The sequence below is a fragment of the Caretta caretta genome, chromosome 24 (assembly GCF_965140235.1).
Source record: "Caretta caretta isolate rCarCar2 chromosome 24, rCarCar1.hap1, whole genome shotgun sequence".
NCBI lineage: Eukaryota > Metazoa > Chordata > Testudines > Cheloniidae > Caretta > Caretta caretta.
In genome coordinates, this window is record NC_134229.1 from 1,017,930 (window position 1) to 1,036,442 (window position 18,513).

General features: G+C 64.4%; 1 protein-coding gene and 1 long non-coding RNA gene across 2 annotated transcripts; one reads left to right on the forward strand and one right to left on the reverse strand.

Annotated features, from left to right (window-relative positions):
• Nucleotides 1-2,369: 2,369 nt before the first annotated feature.
• Nucleotides 2,370-5,764, forward strand: PMVK (phosphomevalonate kinase). Its single transcript, XM_048828591.2, is given in 6 exon segments — nt 2,370-2,549; nt 2,551-2,652; nt 3,592-3,655; nt 3,742-3,894; nt 3,986-4,115; nt 4,685-5,764. Coding segments are annotated over 6 exon segments (624 nt in total). The 5' UTR covers nt 2,370-2,511; the 3' UTR covers nt 4,822-5,764.
• A 601-nt stretch (nt 5,765-6,365) lies between these two features.
• Nucleotides 6,366-13,750, reverse strand: LOC125625947 (uncharacterized). Its single transcript, XR_007353659.2, has 3 exons — nt 12,654-13,750; nt 11,522-11,774; nt 6,366-6,934 (listed from the first exon to the last, which is right to left on the reverse strand). It is a non-coding gene; the product is annotated as an uncharacterized LOC125625947 (long non-coding RNA).
• Nucleotides 13,751-18,513: the final 4,763 nt, after the last annotated feature.

Genomic DNA, 18,513 nt, shown 5'->3' on the forward strand with positions numbered 1-18,513 from the left:
ACCTGCTCTGTCCCTTCCAGGTGCCAAGGGGCCCCTGATTTCCCTGGCATGGGGCCAGGGCTGGGTCTGTGGGGACTGAGCTCCCACGTGCACCCAACCGTGGGCTGGTAACGGTGTCCCCCTGCTGCGGCCTGGCTTCGTGCCCACTCCACTGCCATCCCTGCACCGAGTCATGCCAGATCCCCCCCCGCCGCCCTCTGGAGGGCCACGTGGGGCTCCCTCTCTGCTCCCCAGCCGGGCGCCCTCGGCACTAACTGCCCCCCGTGTGATGTTGCACTTTGCTAGAAACAAATAAACTCGCTGTTGGGAAGCTCCTGAGGCTGGCCGCTGTTGAGTGGGGCGGGGCTGCGTGCACCGTGAGGCACTGGGGCCGGGGGGCAGCTTCCAAGCATCGGCAGCACCCTGCCCGCCCGCCCACATGGTTCCCTGGGCAGCGCTGCCGTGGGGCCCGTTTCCTTGGGGGACTGGGGGTGGAGCAAATGATACCAGTGCCTGGTGAGACGCCTCCTTCGCCACTCCCAGGCCCTCCGCTCCTGTGGGCCCCAGGCCAGCCTGCCCCATGTCAGCCCAGCAGAGCCCATTGTCGTCTTCCACCCAACCCCGCATCGCCCAGGCCAGAGAACCCACCCAGGGATTCCTGCGTCCAGCCTGGCCCCCCAGGCCAGAGCTCTCCCCCTCCCAGTAAGCTGGGCCCTTCGCTATGGCTCCCCAGCCCTGGTCTCCTCTGGGGTGCAGGGACAGCTGGCTGCTCTCAGCTCCATGGGGTGGGGGTTCCCTGGACACGCCCCAGGGTTGAGGCTTCTCACCACCTGTGGCCCTTAGTGTGGGGAAGCCTTGTTTCTGCTGCCCTCGATCAGCTCCCATCCCGTGGCCCCGGCACCTGCCCCTGCTCTCCGGGCTGGACTGGGCGGCTGCTTTCGGCACCTGGCTGGAGCCAGGAGCCTGGCTGGGGGTCGCTGTGGTTGCCCTGGGCTGCAGCTGGACACCCCACAGCTGTGGCTGGTTTTAAAGGGCTGGAGGGCCAGATCTCAGCTTGACAAAAGCTGCCCCATGGCTCTGCTGCCTCGGCAGGGCCATCGGAGCTGGAGCTAGGCCATGCTGGGACTGAGATGGGCAGGGAGCTGCAGCCCCCCGGAGCCCCCGGCACAAGGGGACCAGAGCACCGTGGCCCAGCCCTGGCAGGGGCCCTTAGTATCTGGCTGCACTGCAGTGACAGACCCCCGGCTTCAGCCTTCCCCTGTAAAGAAAAAGTAAGTTTCTAGCCCTGGGTGGCGGTGCAGGAAGCTTCCAGATGGGGGGGGGCTCCGTAGGGGGCGCTGTGCTGGGGGGAGAGGGGCTCCGTGGGGGGCGCTGTGCTGCAGGGTCAGGGGGCTCCGCAGGGGGCGCTGTGCTGGGGGGAGAGGGGCTCCGTGGGGGGCGCTGTGCTGCAGGGTCAGGGGCTCCGTGGGGGGCGCTGTGCTGCGGGGGAGGGGGGCTCAAGGGGGGGCGCTGTGCTGCGGGGGAGGGGGGCTCAAGAGGGGGCGCTGTGCTGCGGTGGTGGGGGGCTCCGTAGGGGGCGCTGTGCTGGGGGGAAAGGGGCTCCGTGGGGGGCGCTGTGCTGCGGTGGTGGGAGGCTCCGTAGGGGGCGCTGTGCTGGGGGGAAAGGGGCTCCGTGGGGGGCGCTGTGCTGCAGGGTCAGGGGGCTCCGTGGGGGGCGCTGTGCTGCGGTGGTGGGAGGCTCCGTAGGGGGCGCTGTGCTGCAGGGTCAGGGGCTCCGTGGGGGGCGCTGTGCTGCGGGGGAAGGGGGCTCAAGAGGGGGCGCTGTGCTGGGGGGAAAGGGGCTCCGTGGGGGGCGCTGTGCTGCGGTGGTGGGGGGCTCCGTAGGGGGCGCTGTGCTGGGGGGAGAGGGGCTCCGCGGGGGGCGCTGTGCTGCAGGGTCAGGGGGCTCCGCAGGGGGCGCTGTGCTGCGGTGGTGGGAGGCTCCGTAGGGGGCGCTGTGGGGCAGGGTCAGGGGGCTCCGTAGGGGGCGCTGTGCTGCGGGGGAGGGGGGCTCCGTAGGGGGCGCTGTACTGGGGGGAGAGGGGCTCCGTGGGGGGCGCTGTGCTGGGGGGGAAGGGGGCTCAAGAGGGGGCGCTGTGCTAGGGGGAGAGGTCTGTTTCCAATGGAGTTTGCTGCCCGGCGGGGGTGGGACTGGCTGGGGGATCAGACGTAACACGAGGCGAGGCCAAGCCCCCAGTTCCCCTCCATACCCAGGGGGAGGAGCTATGGAGGCTCCTCCCCAGCAGACTTGACTCCGCCCCTTTTCGGGCTGCACCACTGTCCCCTCTCTTGTGGCAGTGGTAGCGCTCCCCCTCGTGGGCAGCAGCGCCTGGGATGGGCCGGCCCATGTCCAGCAGAGGGGGGAATCGGGTTTCACCACGTAGGCGGCAGGGTGAAAACGGACTGTGCCACGGCGGGCCCGAGGAGGAGGAGGAGCTTCCGGCTGCTCGAATCCACGCAGGGGAGTCCGGTTTCGGGGCCCCCCCGGCCCGGATGGTCTGTCCCGGGCGGGCCCACGTGCGCTGCGCGGCGGGGGTGTCCGAGCCCCATGGCCGGGCTCCCACGGCTGGTGCTGCTGCTGAGCGGCAAGAGGAAGTCGGGCAAGGACTTCGTGGCGGAGGAAATCCAGAACCGGTACCGGACCGGGGGGGATCCAGATCCGGGACCGGACCGGGGGGGAAGCAGGAACCGGACCGGACGGGGGAACCGGGACCGGACCGTGGGATCCAGATCCGGGACCGGACCGGGGGGGAGCAGGGTCCGGACTGGGGAGGGGATCCAGAACCGGGATCGGACCGGGGGGGGTCCAGATCCGGGACCGGACCGGGGGATCCGGGATCGGACCGGCGGGGAGGAAGCAGGGACCGGACCGGACCGGGGGATCCGGGACCGGGTGTGGGGAGCCGGGCTTGCGGGGAGCCGGGGCCGGGCCGGGCCGGGCCGGGCATCCAGGACCGGGCGGGGAGCTGGGGGTGGCTCCGTTCGCGGCGATCCAGGCCAGGGGAGGCCGCGGTGGCGTGACGCCGCTCAGGAGAGGAGGGAGGAGCCCGGGGCGGGGATATGGGGCAGCACGAGGGGCGGGGGCAGTGAGGGCCCCACGTGGGGGGCACCTACGCCAAGGTGCTTGTATCGGGACCCCCATCGGGTGGTAGTGGGGGTCTAAGGCCTGGGGGGGGGTTGCTGGCCGCAGTCTGGCCCTGGGAAGCCCCCCAGGGTCGGGGCACCCCCCGGATCAGGGTGAGGCTCTGACTTGGCAGCAGCCCCAGCTGCCCCACCACTGGGGTGCTGGTAGGCAAGGGTTCTCAAACTGGGGGGTCGCAAGGTTATTACTTGGGGGGTTGTGAGCTGTCAGCCTCCACCCCCAAACCCTGTTTTGCTTCCAGCGTTTATACGGGTGTTTTAAATGTATAAGGGGGGGTGGCACTCAGGCTTGCTGTGCGAAAGGGGTCCCCAGGATAAACGTTTGGGAACTGCTGGGGTAGGGGGGAAATGCATCTCTCTCTTCCCATGGGCCTGGCAGGAATTGGGGCCGCTGCCTGTCACCCTCCAACCCCTTGTGCCTCCCCCTGGCAGGTTGGGGCCAGATGTCTGCGCCATCCTCCAGCTGTCGGGACCCCTCAAGGAGCAGTATGCCAAGGTACTGCCCTGCCACCCCCCCTGCGGCCCAGGAGGCGCCCAGAGCGGCTGAGCCCAGGCTCAGGGCCACCTCTTCTCTCTCTGCAGGAGCACGGGCTGGATTTCCAGCGGCTGCTGGACGCCAGCGATTACAAAGAGACCTACCGGAAGGACATGATCCGCTGGGGGGAGGAGAAACGCAACACAGACCCGGGCTTCTTCTGCAGGATCGTGGTGGAGGGTGTAACGCAGCCCATTTGGGTAAGGAGGGGGCCAGCCAGGGAGAGGGGCAACTAGGAGCCACTCCCCCTTGCCGGCAGCCCCCCCCCGTGACGTCTCCTTCCCCGCGCAGGTGGTGAGTGACACACGGCGCCTGTCGGACGTGGAGTGGTTCCAGGACGTGTACGGGGCCGCGGTGCAGCTGGTGCGGGTGGTTGCGACAGAGGAGACGAGGAAGAGGAGGAACTGGGTGTTCATAGTGGGTGAGTGGCACCGGTTTGGGGTAACGACAATGGCTGAGAACTGCCAGGTTCTGCTCCGTGTTCAGCCATCACGAGCCAGGCACCAGCAAATGCTGAGGTGTGCGGGCGGTTCGGGTCTTCGCCTTGCGGCCTCTGAGCCTTTCAGTCACGCTCGGGTCTCGTTTCCCTGCACACCATGAGTCTGGGCACTTCTCTGGTCTCTAAGGGAGAGTGGAGATTCTCCCTGACTCCTGGGGCTTGAAGAGAGACCGCACAAAACTCCCTGGGGTTGGCCGTATTGCACCCCCAGCTGCTGCTGCCCCCCTGGTTCCTCCCTCCCAGCTGAGCTGTGTGGAGCAGCTGAGGCTGGAGGAGGAGCGCTAGGGAAGAGCCGTTTTCCAGGCTGGCTCTGCAGAGTTTGCCTGGCTGTGCCATCCCTGGCTGGTGCCCTCAGCCGTGTGGCTGCAGCTCATGGCCATCCAGCCAGGATTGGGAGTGCTGGGGCCAGCACCGGGTCGGGGGGACGGTGCTTGTCCATTGCCCCAGTCCATCTGCAGGGAGCTCACACCTCTGGGTTTGCTCCTCTCCAGGGGTGGACAACGCAGAGTCCGAGTGCGGCCTGGACCAGGGCGTGACCTTCGACTGGGTCATCACCAACGACGGGGACGAGCTCTCCCTGGACAGCCAGCTGGAGAAGCTGCTGCACTTCATCTACAGCAAATTATAGCGTCCTGCAGCGGGAGGAGAGGCCGGGCACAGCCCAGGACTCAGACCAAAGAAAACGTCGCAGAAAGCCCCATCCCGGCTGGGACCCCACTGTGGGAGGCGCTGCAGGTGGAGGGCCAGGCGCGCTGAGTGGGGCTGCGGCCAGACTCCATTCCTTGAGGGCAGAAGGCCAGTTCCTGTGGTTCTTTTCAGAGCCCGTTCCAGGGGGTTTGCACGCTGCCCTGCTGCAGGTGCCGTTCAGCCTCTCGCCCTGCGGGACCACCCTGCACTGAGACCAAACAGAGGACCCCAGAGCAGGTCCCTGGGCTCTTGCCCTGTCTTCAGCCTCTGGGGCAATCCCTCTCCCCGGGGTGGGACCCAGAGCAGGGCTCTGCTGCATAACGAGCTGTAGCTGCCCTGTCTGCCCCCAGAGGGCGTAGCGCCCACCGCTCAGGCCAGGGGTTCTCAAACGCTTTGTACTGGTGACCCCGCGTGCGGGGCTGACACCTCGCGACCCCCCGGTGGAGAACCCCTGGCTCTGGCCCAGGCCGCTGGGTCCCGTCTCACCGGGTCCCTTTGCATCCCCGCTCATTGGCAGCATGGCCTGAGGCTGCCATCACCTGCCCCGTGATGCCCAGCACTGCTGCCCCTTGCTTAGCTGCCAGCCTCCCTGCACCACTGTGCCCAGACGGCTCATGCCCCCTGTGGCGGCGGCGGCTGTCTGTGCCTTGTCATGGGTGCCCATATACCAGCCTGCTCCACTCTGCACTGCTTTCTGCGTCCCGGGGACCTGGAGCCGCTCATGCCCGTCCACCTTGCCTGCTGCAAACCCCCGCTGGGAACGTAGCTCCCCCTCTGGGTGCGCTAATCACGGCCCACGGCGCCAGGACAGGTGTCAATACGAGGGGAGCCAGAGCAATGAGGTGTCGCTGCCCCTGGAATAAAGCTGACAGGTGAGAAACGCCGACCCGTGTGCGCCCGTTATTTACCGCGTGACAATGGGGTGAAATCCCAGCCCCCGTGATGCAGGGTTCTGGGGGAGGGGCTGCCTGGGTGGTGGAGCTCAGCCATTCACGCCCCCTCCCCAGAGGCAGCTTGCACTGGCATTGCCCAAGGACGTCCGGTGGCTGGCTCTCTGTCGCAGGAGGTAAATGGTTCTCAGTAGCCTCTCAGAATAGGACAAGAAGCACTGGGCTTAAATTGCAGCAAGGGTGGTTTAGGCTGGATGTTAGGAAAAAATTCCTGACTCTCGGGGTGGTGAAGCCCTGGAATAAATTGCCCAGGGAGGTTGTGGAATCTCCATCACTGGAAGTTTGTAGGAGCAGGTTTGACAAAACCCTGTCAGGGATGGTCTAGATCAGTAGTTCTCAAACTTTTGTACTGGGGACCCCTTTCACACAGGAAGCCTCTGACAGCTCATGACCCCCCCATGTAATAATTTCACAATCCCCTCAGGGGTCCCCATCCCCAGTTTGAGAACCCCTGGTCTAGATTATACTTAGTCCTGCCATGAGTCCAGGGGGCTGGGCTAGATGAACTCTCCAGGTCTCTTCCAGTCTACGATTTTGTGAGGCTGGTGAGTGAGCGGCACTCTCACCAGCGGGGGGCACTGTGCCCCAATGCTGAGTTAGGTGCGAGGGTGGGAGTGTGGGGTGCCTCTGGCTGGAAGGGAAGCAGGGCAGTGCCAAGCCCATTACAACCCCCAGTGCTCTCAGCTGCAGACAGGATGTCTCCTTCCACTGGTCCATGAATTGCTCCAGCTGGGCTGAGAGCCCTTTGCTTATGGGGCTCACCAATGGGGGGGCTCTCCCCTGCGGGCTGAAGGCCTGGGGCCCACAGCATGGCAGGAAGGAGCCTGTCTGGGCAGGAACTGGGGCAGCCCTAGTGAGATGGTGGGGCGGGGGTTCAGTGGCATTTATCCCCCCGCAAGCTCGGGCTGCCAGCCGGGTTCATGAAGCGTTGCCGGTCCCTGCTGGGAGCTGCTTCCCAGACAGCACGGCCCCATCCTGCCCCTTGGCCTGGTTACCTGCAGCCCGGTGCCGGTGCTGGGACCAGGTGCGTCTTGGCTGAATCTGCAGCTCCCTCTAGTGGCCTCCTGTCAACGGTGCAGCCCCTGGGCCTCGGCTTTCTCCAAGCTGTCAGAGCAAGTTGGGGGATTAGGGGGACCAGCTCCTGTGCGGCTCCAGGCCCAGATTGGCTGGCTCAGGGGGTGAGGCAGGGGGTACGGGGCCATTTCCCTCTGGGGCAGGGGACCGGCTGGCTCGGGGGCAGGGGGGACTGCACTTGATGGTCCCCCATTTTTCTAAAAGGAGGGGGGACACTCCAGGCCCCAGAGTTCCAGCCCCCCAGCGTGAGGGCATGTCAGCGTTAGGCACCAACCCGTGGGTCTCCGGCACGGAGCTCGAGGCCAGAGCATATGGCCTGTTGGTCCCTATTGAATATTTGTCCACATCTCACCCACTTGGCTCCAGGGGGTGGAGGGGCAAGGAGGACTGTGGGTTGGGACTGAGGGGCACCAGCAAAGGGGTGGGGGGCAGGTTCAGGGCTGGGCTAGCTGGGGCAGGAGACTGGGGGCCATCCTGGATCGAGAAAGTCACCAGCCCAGACAAAAGTTAAAGTAAGTTTGAGCCCTCGCTGCAGGTTGGGGGGGTGGGTGTTCCTATTTGGGTTTCGGAGGCAGGTTTGTTTGGATCTGTAGAGAGGAAAATCAAAGGCTGGAGCCACAGCCCCTCCAACTGCCTCAGCCCCCATGCTGAGCCTGCACCCCTCCGAGAGCCAGGAGTCCCCTGCCCTGCATGCATGGGTAAGCGGTTTAACTCCTGGGGCCGGTGCGGCGGGGGCATGGCAGCTGGGCGCCTTGTGCTGTGGTTAATAGTTTTGCTGCAGCCAATTCCCTGTGGATTAGCTATGTCCTAAGCAGAACGAGCCAATCTAATAACTAACAACTGCAATCCTGTTTCCGTGTGGAGCAGCTGGCTGGGTCAGGGTGGGGCTGGAGGACACTGCCCCATGGGCTGCTCCGAGGTAATAAGGGGGACCAGGGGTTCTGTGCTGGATTCCAGCAGCCCTCGTCCTAGACCTAAATACTGCCCGGAGAGGAGAAAGGGGGCTGGGGCTGTGCAGCCCTCTCTTCCCCCTTCCCTCCCACTTCATTTCTCACAGGGGCCACATTCTGGGGCTGGCAGGACTGTGACTCACGTGCCCTTGCTGTGGGGCATTGCTGCATTGGGAGCCCATGAGAGCGGGAGCTCCCGGAGCCCTGGGCCAGCACCGCTGCAGTGTCTAGGAGGAGGGCTGCCCTGAGACCCCGGGCGGGACTAGCTGCACGACGGGTGGGCCTGCAGCCCCTCTTGCTGTGGGAGCTGAACTGCTTTCACTCGCTGCCCCCGGCTTTCCAGCCACACACTCGCATTGCTGGGGAGCCCTGGGCTGGGGGTGCTGAGCGGCACAGCCCAGCCCCCACTCAGTGCCATGGTAGGGTATGTGGTTACTGCAGGGCTAGGCTGAGCTTTGGGTCCAGTCGTGCCCCTTCCCAGCCTGGGGGAGGGAGGACTGACCAGGCAGCTGGGTCTGGGGGTGCCCAGCCAAGCCAGTCTGACGGAGAGTGGTGGGGTTGCTCAAGGTCCCTGCACTCGATGGCAGGGGGAGCTTCGGGGGCCACGTTCATCTACAGCCCCTGGGCCAGTCCACCCACGCACCTGCAGCAGCCTGGGTGGGGCGGCCCAACAAGGCAGCCTGGAGGCCCAGGAGGGGAAAGCAGCAGGGACTTGGGCAAGGCGACTGCGTTTGCCAGCCCCTCTCAAGATGGTGAAGACAGGCTGGGCCAGGTCTCAGGGCTGAGCTGGGGCAGGGGAGAGCTGGGCTCAACGCCCAGCTTTGTGGATGAGTCCCTGAGGCAGAAGCAAACGGCCAGTGATTTAGGGGCCTGAGGGGAGAGAACCCCAAATGTGGGGTGGTTCCTGTGGCATATGGACATTGTAAGCTGTTGCTTTAAATGTCAGGGGATTCCTGTTCCTCGTGCAGCCTATGGCATTCTGCAGGGAAGCCTGTCCGACCAGAGCCAGCCAGCCAGGGTGGGGTCAGTTGTGTGTCTGCCCTGGGAGCAGCCTGCTTTGTCTCTCTCTGGCTTTGGGTTCTTGGGTGTTACTGCTCTGGGGACTAAGCAATCAAACCACAATTCAATGCAACCTTGCAGCAAGTGTTTGATAGTTTGATCTGGCTTCTGTTTGCTTGCAGTGAAGGTAAGCGCTCTGCACTGTGGGCTGATGGAGACAGGCTGCCATGCTACCCCCACAGAACACTCCCAGGAGCCAACCCTTGTTCAGCAGCATGGAGCTTGGTTGTGGGACCTGTGTCAGGGCAGGCGGGAGCTCTGGGGGACCAGGCCCCCTGCTCCGAGCTGGCCTTGAGGGGCTCCATAACTCCTGTCTCCAGCTGCTGCCCATAACCCCCACCCTCTGTCTGCTGCCATCAGCCTTGTCAAAAATCACATCTAAGGCGATTAGAGGAGATGTTATATAATCGCAGCAGCCACGGGAGACTCTTTAAAGGGGCAGCAGCCCCTTGAACTGAGCAGGGACCTCCTGGGGCAGGGTCATCCTCTCGGGAGAGGCCTGGGCCCCATCTCTGGGAGACAGCTTGGCAGGGCGCAGATGGGGGATGGCCGTTAACCACTCTGCAGCCTCCCCCTCCTGCTCTATTTCCCCTCCCAGAGGCTTAGGCCCCATTCGGCGGGGACACAAGGTGCTGGCGTGGTGTGTGTCAAGCTACAGCGCCCTCCCTGCCCATGCAGGGACCCCCTCCCCAGGCAGCAGACAAACGGCCCACCCTAGTGCCAGCTGGGGACGCGGGGTATCGGCTGGTTAGCGATAGCTGGATTGGCATCCGCTCCCTCCTGCACCCAACTCCCTCTGTCCCTGGCCCAGCCCTTCTGCCCGTGCCAGCCCCGTGGGCAGGCATCCGCCTCCTGCAGATCACGGCTGAGTCCCCATGAGCGATAGCAGCAGGAAGCCATGTCCATGGCAACCCTTTAACTCAACTTTATGGATGCATCAGCTGGGGCTCCTCGCATTCGGCACCCTGAGGCCATACAGTGCTGCTGGGGAGGCATGTGCCCCATCTCAGCAGGGGAGGCTGCCCCCTTATCCCCTGGCTGGGGAATGGGCAGCCGCAGCGTCTGCTTCGAGCTGGGGAGGGTGGAGGGGACGGGCAGTGGGACAGGTGCTAGCAGCCCCGGGAAGAGGCAGAGCTTGATGCGAACAGCCTTTGCATCCCAGCGCAGAGCTGCCGAGGTGCAGCGCGGGCAGGAGGGAGCCTGGGGTGGGGGAGGGGGCATGGCACGGGGCTCGATCTGCAAAGACCCCCATAAAGTAATGGGAGGGTGCACCAGCAGGAAGGGGGGGTCTGGCACAGCCCCCTAGATCTCTACTCATGCCTTGCAGATGGAGCAAAGGGGGAGCCAGTGCACACAAGCAGACGCCTGGCCTGGCAGATGGGGCAAGCAATGGGCACGAAGCAGGGAAAGGGAGGGCGTAGGGCAAGGCTTCCCACTACGGCCATTGGGGGGAGTCTCTCTCGGCACAGATGTGCCAGCAGGGGTTGCCACACACCTCATTAAGCACCACAGGAGGGGCCCATTCCCAGGCATGGGGCAGAGGCAGGCAGGTATCAACCGTGGTTACGACCAGCCTGGGAGCTGCTGTAGTGGGACAGATGCTCCAGGCCCCCCCTAGAATGGACAGTTTGGAAGTGAGCTGCCCTGAGAGGAGACACCCCCCATCAATTAGGGGCAGATTCTGCCATAAAGCTGGAACTTTAAGGTAGCACCACTGTGGGGCGGCCCCTTGGACCCAGCTGGCCCTCCATGTCCTGCATGTGTGCGCCAGGCAGACAGAGGGACATGGAGCTCAGCCATTGGCATGTTGCCTCCCTTCTCCTTCCTTATGTTCTTAGCTTCCATGAGGTGAGGGGCATCTCTTGAGGCAGAGTCCCGCTCCTCAGACAGGCCATGGCATTGCCATGCTCCGTGCCAGCTGCTCTTCCGCTCGGAGCTCGGCCTTGGCCCTGACTGCCGTGTTCCGGGGGCACCGCAGGGTTGATTTAGGCATAAAGAGGAGGTTTTGCAAGAGGCCCAGTGATGCTGCAGCTGTGGGATTTTGTGAACCTTGGTGGAAGCGGCTCTGTTCGTGGTGATTCCCCCTCCTGTGCTGGCAGCATGGGGCTTGTGCAGAGCAGGCAGGGAGAGAGGTGGGCTAGTGGATCCTGGCTCTCTACACGCGGCACTGCAAACAGCACTCGGGCAGTAAAGAGCGGGCTTGATCCACAGATACGAACACATGAGCTGCACACCAGCACTGTGCTGGCCTCAGCACAGACAGCCAGGCACGTTCCTAAGAGCCTGCAAGATCGGGGCCTGAATTAGGAGTTTAACCTGCAGATAATCAACAAAGCCAAAGAAGTGTGGGTCTTAAAACAGCGTAACGAAGCCATTGCCCCGGGCAACTCACGGCAGCTACTGGCGTTAGAACGTGGATCCTCATGCTCTAGATCCCAGCTCACCTGCTGCTTGGCCTGAAGGAGATTCTCCTTCAGCTGGAGACAGTATAGCACCTATGACACACAGTTACCCAGCAAAGGGCAGGGATTGTACAAGTACGTGCACACACAGGCCGCCAGCCAGTCACAACAATGTTAATTTTAAGCTCCCTTGAGTTGTTACTAACCTCCAGGAAACGAAGACCCCATCTTGTGATGAGCTGTGCAGGGGCTCGTTGCAGGATCAGGGCCCAATGGGAAGGGGGGCGCTGTGACGTTATTAATCCCTTATGCTCTCTTCTCTGGGGAACCTGGGAAGTTGGCAGCTCGGGCATTTGCTACCAGGATGCTCCTCTGCCTCCCAGCCAGACTCTGCCCATGATGAGCCGTGTTTCTTTTATCTGACTGGATGGTCGTTGAAGAGCCACGTGTTCATCAGCCCTGGAGAGAGAGGCGGTGCTTCAGGTACCTACCTGGTTTTTGGATGAGCCAGCTGCCCCCACCCTGAATTAGCCCACGTTTACTGCCCCCCCCCCGCCCACATGAGGAATGAGTTTGCCATCCCAGACTGCGAGCAGCGGGAGTGCCAGCCTGGAGACGGGTGCGGCCATTCACTCGGTACTGCCAGCTAATAGCAGGTGCAATTAAAAGCCATTTTTTAAATGAAATTCCTCCAAGAACAAGACAAGGATCCTGGCGGCTGGCAGCTGCTGCTTGGCACAATCAAGCCCGGAGTGGAAACAGCAGAACCTGAACCATCCATATGTAATGCCATGGAAAATGTAATTATAGTGGGCTGGCGTCTGCAGCCAAACCACTCGCAGGGGATGGAGGCCTCTGAGGTGGTTAAACGCTGCATTTAACTAAAGCAGCCCTCTGCCTCTCCCCTGCACCTTGTGTGGACATATGGGGGCTGGGGCATCTGCATCCATTGTACCTGAGCAGATGGATCAGTGTTACACGGGGCTAGATCAACCCAAACATGCCTGATATCGCCCATGAGACGCAGGTAGAAAACACGCCAAGAGTCCAGCTGGGCCACTGGAAAAGCCACAGGAGAGCACGAGGGATACCAGCAATCCCGGTCTGAGCATTGCAAAAGCAGGAAGCAGATGGAAGCATGCCGCATACAGAAAGAGACCGCAGATGTGTCTTCCTTTCCCTAGAAAGCTACCTTGCTTCACAGCCGAAGCAATGCCCCCTTGCTAACGGTGTTCTCTCTCCAACCCGTGGCTCAGTCCTCTTGCCCTTTACACTGAGAAAAAGCAAATCCAGGACGCTCCTGCTGGTTGGAATGACCATGATCGATGTTTCACTTACCTGCACGTGACTGGCTCCAGGTGAGAAAGGCAGGGGGCAGATTTCCTGGTACCAACAGCATGAAGCCAGAACAAGCTTATTTTTGAAGCAGCCATTTCAACTCAGGTTGTGATCTGCCCTCAGCTCTCCAAGCTGAGCAGGACAGGGCCAACTCACACCCAGCCTGCGCTCCAGGAGAAAATGGTGAGGTGATTCAGTAGAGGGTGCTCGTTCCCTCTGAAGCAGTCCCCGGGGTGCAGCTGCTGCAGACAGGGATCCCATGGCACTTTCCCCAGAAGGCAGGTTGTGAAATCTCTTGTCCCAGCCAAGTTCTAACTCTGCTAATCCCACTGCGTCAATCAAAAGCCCCCTGCAGTTTCAGTTGATGTCTTTCAACGGCTGTCTAGCCTTGCTGTATGCTGTTAAAGTGCTGCTATGCCCCTCCCCAGAAGTGACTGCATTGCAAGTGTGGGGAAAGGCATACCCTGAGTGTAGAAGACTTGTGAGGGCCCACTGGGATGAAATTTTTAGCATAACTTTATAACCTGCATTTGTAAATGAGAGGGGACTGAATGGGATGTTCTAATGGGTCTCTGAGCCGATGGACTCTCCTCTAGCCCTACGGCAACCTGACCCCCTTCTATGGTTTCATTCCAAATATCAAATGATTGCATCCGTTAAGTCCAAAGAGTATTGTTCCAATTTCACAGTTCCTGGGGGTCATGTTGGCCTCTGACAGACCAGATGGGAGATAGATGGATTGAGGGATGGGGGGCATCCCCAGGCCTCTCACAGACCAGACAGCTGCCTCACCTCACAAGTCTTTACTGTGTAATGACTGGTGTGAGTGTGGTCACATCCACGCCACTTTACACTTAGAGCTTCTCCGTCACTTTGGGGCAAGGGGCTGAATAGATGCGGGGGAGGTTAATGAGTCACCCCCCATCCCCTTCCCAACCCCCAGGGCCAGTTTCAAACAGATCCCACAGTGGGAAGAGAAGGGCAGAACAAAGAGAAAATGAGGGGTCTGGTTGCTCCCCCAAATCTCTGTGCAGGAATTCCCCAATTCCTGCTTCTGGGGCACTTGGGAAAGGAATTCAGTCCCTGCTGTACTGCAGTGCCCCTCACTCTGCCTCATGCACCTCCTGCTCCCACCTCAACTTCCACCCATGCGTTCCCCCACCCCCTCCATGCACCCAATCCACCTATGCACCCCAGCTGCCCCGCGCCCCCTCCACACACACAACCCACCTAGGCCCCCACCAGGCACCAACCAACCCATGCACCCCCTGGTTCCATCATGCACCCAACCCACCTAGGGCCCCCTGCCCCCACCATGCACCCCCTGGTTCCATCGTGCACCCAACCCACCTAGGGCCCCCTGCCCCCACCATGCACCCCCTGGTTCCATCACGCACCCAACCCACCTAGGCCCCCTGCCCCCACCATGCACCCCCTGGTTCCATCGTGCACCCAACCCACCTAGGCCCCCAGCCCCCCACCATGCACCCCCTGGTTCCATCGTGCACCCAACCCACCTAGGCCCCCTGCCCCCACCATGCACCCCCTGGTTCCATCGCGCACCCAACCCACCTAGGCCCCCCCTGCCCCCACCATGCACCCCCTGGTTCCATCGCGCACCCAACCCACCTAGGCCCCCCCTGCCCCCACCATGCACCCCCTGGTTCCATCGCGCACCCAACCCACCTAGGGCCCCCTGCCCCCACCATGCACCCTCTGGTTCCATCGCGCACCCAACCCACCTAGGGCCCCCTGCCCCCACCATGCACCCCCTGGTTCCATCGTGCACCCAACCCACCTAGGCCCCCTGCCCCCACCATGCACCCCCTGGTTCCATCGTGCACCCAACCCACCTAGGCCCCCTGCCCCCACCATGCACCCCCTGGTTCCATCGTGCACCCAACCCACCTAGGCCCCCTGCCCCCACCATGCACCCCCTGGTTCCATCGTGCACCCAACCCACCTAGGCCCCCTGCCCCCACCATGCACCCCCTGGTTCCATCGCGCACCCAACCCACCTAGGCCCCCAGCCCCTACCATGCACCCCCTGGTTCCATCGCGCACCCAACCCACCTAGGCCCCCAGCCCCCACCATGCACCCCCTGGTTCCATCGCGCACCCAACCCACCTAGGCCCCCCCTTCCCCCACCATGCACCCCCTGGTTCCATCGCGCACCCAACCCACCTAGGCCCCCCCTGCCCCCACCGTGCACCCCCTGGTTCCATCGCGCACCCAACCCACCTAGGGCCCCCTGCCCCCACCGTGCACCCCCTGGTTCCATCGCGCACCCAACCCACCTAGGCCCCCTGCCCCCACCATGCACCCTCTGGTTCCATCGCGCACCCAACCCACCTAGGCCCCCAGCCCCCACCATGCACCCCCTGGTTCCATCGCGCACCCAACCCACCTAGGCCCCCTGCCCCCACCATGCACCCTCTGGTTCCATCGCGCACCCAACCCACCTAGGCCCCCAGCCCCCACCATGCACCCCCTGGTTCCATCGCGCACCCAACCCACCTAGGCCCCCTGCCCCCACCATGCACCCCCTGGTTCCATCGCGCACCCAACCCACCTAGGGCCCCCTGCCCCCACCATGCACCCCCTGGTTCCATCGCGCACCCAACCCACCTAGGCCCCCTGCCCCCACCATGCACCCTCTGGTTCCATCGCGCACCCAACCCACCTAGGCCCCCAGCCCCCACCATGCACCCCCTGGTTCCATCGCGCACCCAACCCACCTAGGCCCCCTGCCCCCACCATGCACCCTCTGGTTCCATCGCGCACCCAACCCACCTAGGCCCCCAGCCCCCACCATGCACCCCCTGGTTCCATCGTGCACCCAACCCACCTAGGCCCCCTGCCCCCACCATGCACCCCCTGGTTCCATCGCGCACCCAACCCACCTAGGCCCCCCCTGCCCCCACCATGCACCCCCTGGTTCCATCGCGCACCCAACCCACCTAGGGCCCCCTGCCCCCACCATGCACCCCCTGGTTCCATCGCGCACCCAACCCACCTAGGCCCCCTGCCCCCACCATGCACCCTCTGGTTCCATCGCGCACCCAACCCACCTAGGCCCCCCCTGCCCCCACCATGCACCCCCTGGTTCCATCGCGCACCCAACCCACCTAGGCCCCCAGCCCCCACCATGCACCCTCTGGTTCCATCACGCACCCAACCCACCTAGGCCCCCAGCCCCCACCATGCACCCCCTGGTTCCATCGTGCACCCAACCCACCTAGGCCCCCAGCCCCCACCATGCACCCCCTGGTTCCATCGTGCACCCAACCCACCTAGGCCCCCTGCCCCCACCATGCACCCCCTGGTTCCATCGTGCACCCAACACACCTAGGCCCCCTGCCCCCACCATGCACCCCCTGGTTCCATCGTGCACCCAACCCACCTAGGCCCCCTGCCCCCACCATGCACCCTCTGGTTCCATCGTGCACCCAACCCACCTAGGCCCCCAGCCCCCACCATGCACCCCCTGGTTCCATCGTGCACCCAACCCACCTAGGCCCCCTGCCCCCACCATGCACCCCCTGGTTCCATCGTGCACCCAACCCACCTAGGGCCCCTGCCCCCACCATGCACCCCCTGGTTCCATCGTGCACCCAACCCACCTAGGCCCCCAGCCCCCACCATGCACCCCCTGGTTCCATCGCGCACCCAACCCACCTAGGCCCCCCCTTCCCCCACCATGCACCCCCTGGTTCCATCGCGCACCCAACCCACCTAGGCCCCCCCTGCCCCCACCATGCACCCCCTGGTTCCATCGCGCACCCAACCCACCTAGGCCCCCAGCCCCCACCATGCACCCTCTGGTTCCATCACGCACCCAACCCACCTAGGCCCCCAGCCCCCACCATGCACCCCCTGGTTCCATCGTGCACCCAACCCACCTAGGCCCCCAGCCCCCACCATGCACCCCCTGGTTCCATCGCGCACCCAACCCACCTAGGCCCCCTGCCCCCACCATGCACCCCCTGGTTCCATCGTGCACCCAACCCACCTAGGCCCCCTGCCCCCACCATGCACCCCCTGGTTCCATCGTGCACCCAACCCACCTAGGCCCCCTGCCCCCACCATGCACCCTCTGGTTCCATCGTGCACCCAACCCACCTAGGCCCCCAGCCCCCACCATGCACCCCCTGGTTCCATCGTGCACCCAACCCACCTAGGCCCCCCCTTCCCCCACCATGCACCCCCTGGTTCCATCGTGCACCCAACCCACCTAGGCCCCCAGCCCCCACCATGCACCCCCTGGTTCCATCGTGCACCCAACCCACCTAGGCCCCCAGCCCCCACCATGCACCCCCTGGTTCCATCGCGCACCCAACCCACCTAGGCCCCCCCTTCCCCCACCATGCACCCCCTGGTTCCATCGCGCACCCAACCCACCTAGGCCCCCCCTGCCCCCACCATGCACCCCCTGGTTCCATCGCGCACCCAACCCACCTAGGCCCCCAGCCCCCACCATGCACCCTCTGGTTCCATCACGCACCCAACCCACCTAGGCCCCCAGCCCCCACCATGCACCCCCTGGTTCCATCGTGCACCCAACCCACCTAGGCCCCCAGCCCCCACCATGCACCCCCTGGTTCCATCGTGCACCCAACCCACCTAGGCCCCCTGCCCCCACCATGCACCCCCTGGTTCCATCGCGCACCCAACCCACCTAGGCCCCCAGCCCCCACCATGCACCCCCTGGTTCCATCGTGCACCCAACCCACCTAGGCCCCCCCTGCCCCCACCATGCACCCCCTGGTTCCATCGCGCACCCAACCCACCTAGGGCCCCCTGCCCCCACCATGCACCCTCTGGTTCCATCGCGCACCCAACCCACCTAGGGCCCCCAGCCCCCACCATGCACCCCCTGGTTCCATCGTGCACCCAACCCACCTAGGCCCCCCCTGCCCCCACCATGCACCCCCTGGTTCCATCGCGCACCCAACCCACCTAGGGCCCCCTGCCCCCACCATGCACCCTCTGGTTCCATCGCGCACCCAACCCACCTAGGGCCCCCTGCCCCCACCATGCACCCCCTGGTTCCATCGTGCACCCAACCCACCTAGGCCCCCCCTGCCCCCACCATGCACCCCCTGGTTCCATCGCGCACCCAACCCACCTAGGCCCCCTGCCCCCACCATGCACCCTCTGGTTCCATCACGCACCCAACCCACCTAGGCCCCCAGCCCCCACCATGCACCCCCTGGTTCCATCGCGCACCCAACCCACCTAGGCCCCCTGCCCCCACCATGCACCCTCTGGTTCCATCGCGCACCCAACCCACCTAGGCCCCCAGCCCCCACCATGCACCCCCTGGTTCCATCGCGCACCCAACCCACCTAGGCCCCCTGCCCCCACCATGCACCCCCTGCTTCCATCGCGCACCCAACCCACCTAGGGCCCCCTGCCCCCACCATGCACCCCCTGGTTCCATCGCGCACCCAACCCACCTAGGCCCCCTGCCCCCACCATGCACCCTCTGGTTCCATCGCGCACCCAACCCACCTAGGCCCCCAGCCCCCACCATGCACCCCCTGGTTCCATCGCGCACCCAACCCACCTAGGCCCCCTGCCCCCACCATGCACCCTCTGGTTCCATCGCGCACCCAACCCACCTAGGCCCCCAGCCCCCACCATGCACCCCCTGGTTCCATCGTGCACCCAACCCACCTAGGCCCCCTGCCCCCACCATGCACCCCCTGGTTCCATCGCGCACCCAACCCACCTAGGCCCCCCCTGCCCCCACCATGCACCCCCTGGTTCCATCGCGCACCCAACCCACCTAGGGCCCCCTGCCCCCACCATGCACCCCCTGGTTCCATCGCGCACCCAACCCACCTAGGCCCCCTG